We start from the raw sequence: 2,799 nt of genomic DNA, 5'->3' as shown, positions 1-2,799 counted from the left end.
CGGCCCCACGGCACGGCCCCGCGCGTGGGGGGGGGCGAGCCCATCAGCACGGGTGGGGCAGAGAGACAGTATAACATACTATAATGTCAGCGTATCAGTCACACGAACTAGCATCAGTGGTGTACAGAGCACTTCTCATCGCCAGAGCTCAAAGTGCCCTCAAAGGGGTCACTAGCATCAGCCCCGCTGTGCTGGGGGGGGAAACTGAGGCCAGGAGTGGTGCTTGGTGGCCAGGAGGGCTGGGGAGGACCCCGGCCACGGCACTCAGCCCGGCACCCTCCCATCGCTGACAGCGTGGCTGGGCAGAGGCTGGCGTTGCCGTGCCCTTTAGCAGAATGTGAAAGCTGTGCTGCCGAAGGGACCACAATGGCATATCAGGGTGGGCAGCCAGGCAGGTGTGACACTGCGGTGAGGAGCGGGGAGCCATGTCTCCGGGGCTGCTCCACCTTGGTCTCTGCACTCAAACCAGCGATTTCCCGGAGAGCCTCTTCCCAAGAGCCCCAGATGCTCTGTGCCAGGCTGAAGAGCCCCTCTGCAGCACTGCACCCTTTGCAGCTTAGTCCTGATCTAATTGGGGACAATGCTGTCTCATCACCCCTAGGGACACTTTTGTAACTGATGCGGATTTCAGCAAATCCCTGGAAAACTGCAGCCACCTGCCCTCACTCTCTCACGCTCCTTTCCTTTGTGCAAACACGTATGGGACATGGCACCCTCACGCCTACTCATCAAAATGTGCCTCCCAACTGCCGTCCCTCACACCCACATCCCCCGGGACGTATTCTGCCAGCTGCTTCCCACCGCCTTCCCAGCCCGGGACCACTATGGCCACCCGCCTCCACCATCTCCCGTGACAAGTCCTCGGGTGCCAAGCGGACGGCTCTCATCCGATGAAGCCTGTGCCCTTGGGTGCCGGGCTGGCTGTGCTCACACAGGCAAGCTCCAGCCCATGGACTCCTGCACAGGGACGGTCACCAGGTAGCTGGAGGGCACATAGCCCCTCTGACCATTCACATCCACCAGGCTCCACTCCTTGCTCCCCTTCTTGTCATGTGGCTCCAGCACCACCACGGGCTGCCCTGCCTGGAGGCTCACCTCCTGCGGACTCCTGGCTGCGAAGGAGAAGCCGGCAACCACCTGCAAAAGGCAGGGGAAGGAGGGAGGAAGCCTTTGCTGGACGCGAGAGTCAAAGAGGAAAAGGACAGGACCTAGAGGGGACATGGAGGTTGTTTCCAAGAGGGCAGTGCAGTACTGCCATCGATGGAGGGACACTGTGGACCCCACCAAGCACAGTTCTCTTGCTCTGTCCACCCCAGGTCCCAGCAAGGCAGACACCAGCCTCGCGGGGCACTCGGCCAGGGGCTGTGACACTTCCCTGCTAGGCACATGGCTGCACATGCATGACCATGTGTGTGCTGGAAAAGCAGGTCCACCTTCCCACCCACATGCTGCACACACAGGGACTAGCATGAAGCTGGTGGGGTTGCTAGGAATGGCCCTGGGGGGTGTCCCCCACTCTCACCTGGAAAGCTGGGGTGAAGGTGGCCACCTGGGGGCTGGGAGCTTCAGGTGATGCATACGAATGTCGCCTTCTCTCTGTGCTGCTCTCCAGGGCTGGCATCTGCATCCCAGGCTGCTGGCTTTGTACTGGGCAATAGGGCTGGAGTTTTCCAGCAGGCACAAACCCTCGGGGACCTGGAGGACACGCACACACACAGGTCATGGAGCCCCGCTGCCTGGCACATGTAGGCACAGGTCGGAGGAGAGAGGATTAACAACTTGGCTGTTGCCTGGCATGGCACAGCAGCCCTGTTCAAACTGGTCCATCACTAGGGGATATCCAGTAGCAAAACCCCCCAAAAAGGGGTTTCAAGATGTTTCTGTGTGCATGGGATTCTCTTTTCCCAGCCACAATGAGCCATGAGTGCTCCCTCATGGGGAAACCTGAACTTAACAGCTAATTGCTACGGGTACAGCTGGCAAATCAGAGGTGGGTTTGGGCTGAGCAAACCCTGGAAGGGAGGACCCAGGAGGCAATGGCCTGCTGTTTCATCCAAGATGAGGAAGTGGTTCAGGTTTGGTTTCTAACCTTGGTGCCAAGGTGGGGAGAGGCTCCCCATAGCACTCACAGTACCTCCAGCATCCACCAGCCATCTGCTTGTGTTCCCCTTAGTGTCCACACTTTGCAGCAGAGCTACAATCTGTCCCCTTTGCAAGGTCAGGTCCAAGTCTTTGCTGCCACTGATGTTGCTTGTCACTTGGTAAAGTTTGTCTGGTCCGTGCTTGCTCACAAGGGAAAGGACCTTCTGCTCCTCAGCAGGGTTCAGAGTCTGGTGAGGAGCAAGAGACACAGGAGCACTTGATGAGACAGGCAGGAGACTGAGGCCCTCCATGTACATGTGCTCTCCTTTCTGCAGGATCACATCCCAGTGAGAGGTTAGAGGAGAAACTCCTTCACACTATCTGCTCTACCTTATGGTTTGCAGACAAGTGTCCAGAACCAGAAGAGCTGAGACTCTGTTTCATCCCTGGTTATTCCCAGCCAGCTGCTGTCAGGGTCTTGGGAGAAATACTGTGGCTGTGGCAACCCTCTGTGCCACTTTCTGAGCCAACCTCCTCCTCAAGATCATAGAATCATTAAGGTTGGAAAAGACCTCTAAGATCAAGTCCAACTGTCAACCCAACACCACCATGCCCACTAAACCATGTCCCTAAGCGCCTCATCTACACGGCTTTTAAATACTTCCAGGGATGGTGACTCAACCACTTCCCTGGGCAGCCTGTTCCAATGTTTAACCA

General features: G+C 57.4%; 1 protein-coding gene across 1 annotated transcript in view; it reads right to left on the bottom strand.

Moving 5' to 3' along the window:
- Positions 1 to 72: 72 nt before the first annotated feature.
- The window catches only part of ARHGEF37 (Rho guanine nucleotide exchange factor (GEF) 37), a 27,696-nt gene continuing 24,969 nt past the window's right edge, over positions 73 to 2,799 (bottom strand). The window contains exons 13-15 of the mRNA XM_009318566.1: positions 2,135 to 2,330; positions 1,523 to 1,695; positions 73 to 1,137 (exon numbers count right to left, since the gene is read on the bottom strand). Of these exons, the coding sequence (XP_009316841.1) occupies positions 928 to 1,137; positions 1,523 to 1,695; positions 2,135 to 2,330 (579 nt within the window). The 3' untranslated portion in view covers positions 73 to 927. The remainder of the gene's footprint in view (positions 1,138 to 1,522; positions 1,696 to 2,134; positions 2,331 to 2,799) is intronic.

The sequence above is a fragment of the Pygoscelis adeliae genome, unplaced genomic scaffold (genome assembly GCF_000699105.1).
Source record: "Pygoscelis adeliae isolate BGI_AS28 unplaced genomic scaffold, ASM69910v1 Scaffold42, whole genome shotgun sequence".
Lineage (NCBI taxonomy): Eukaryota > Metazoa > Chordata > Aves > Sphenisciformes > Spheniscidae > Pygoscelis > Pygoscelis adeliae.
Note: the sequence above shows the minus strand (reverse complement) of the source record. Positions and strands in the feature narration are given on the sequence as shown.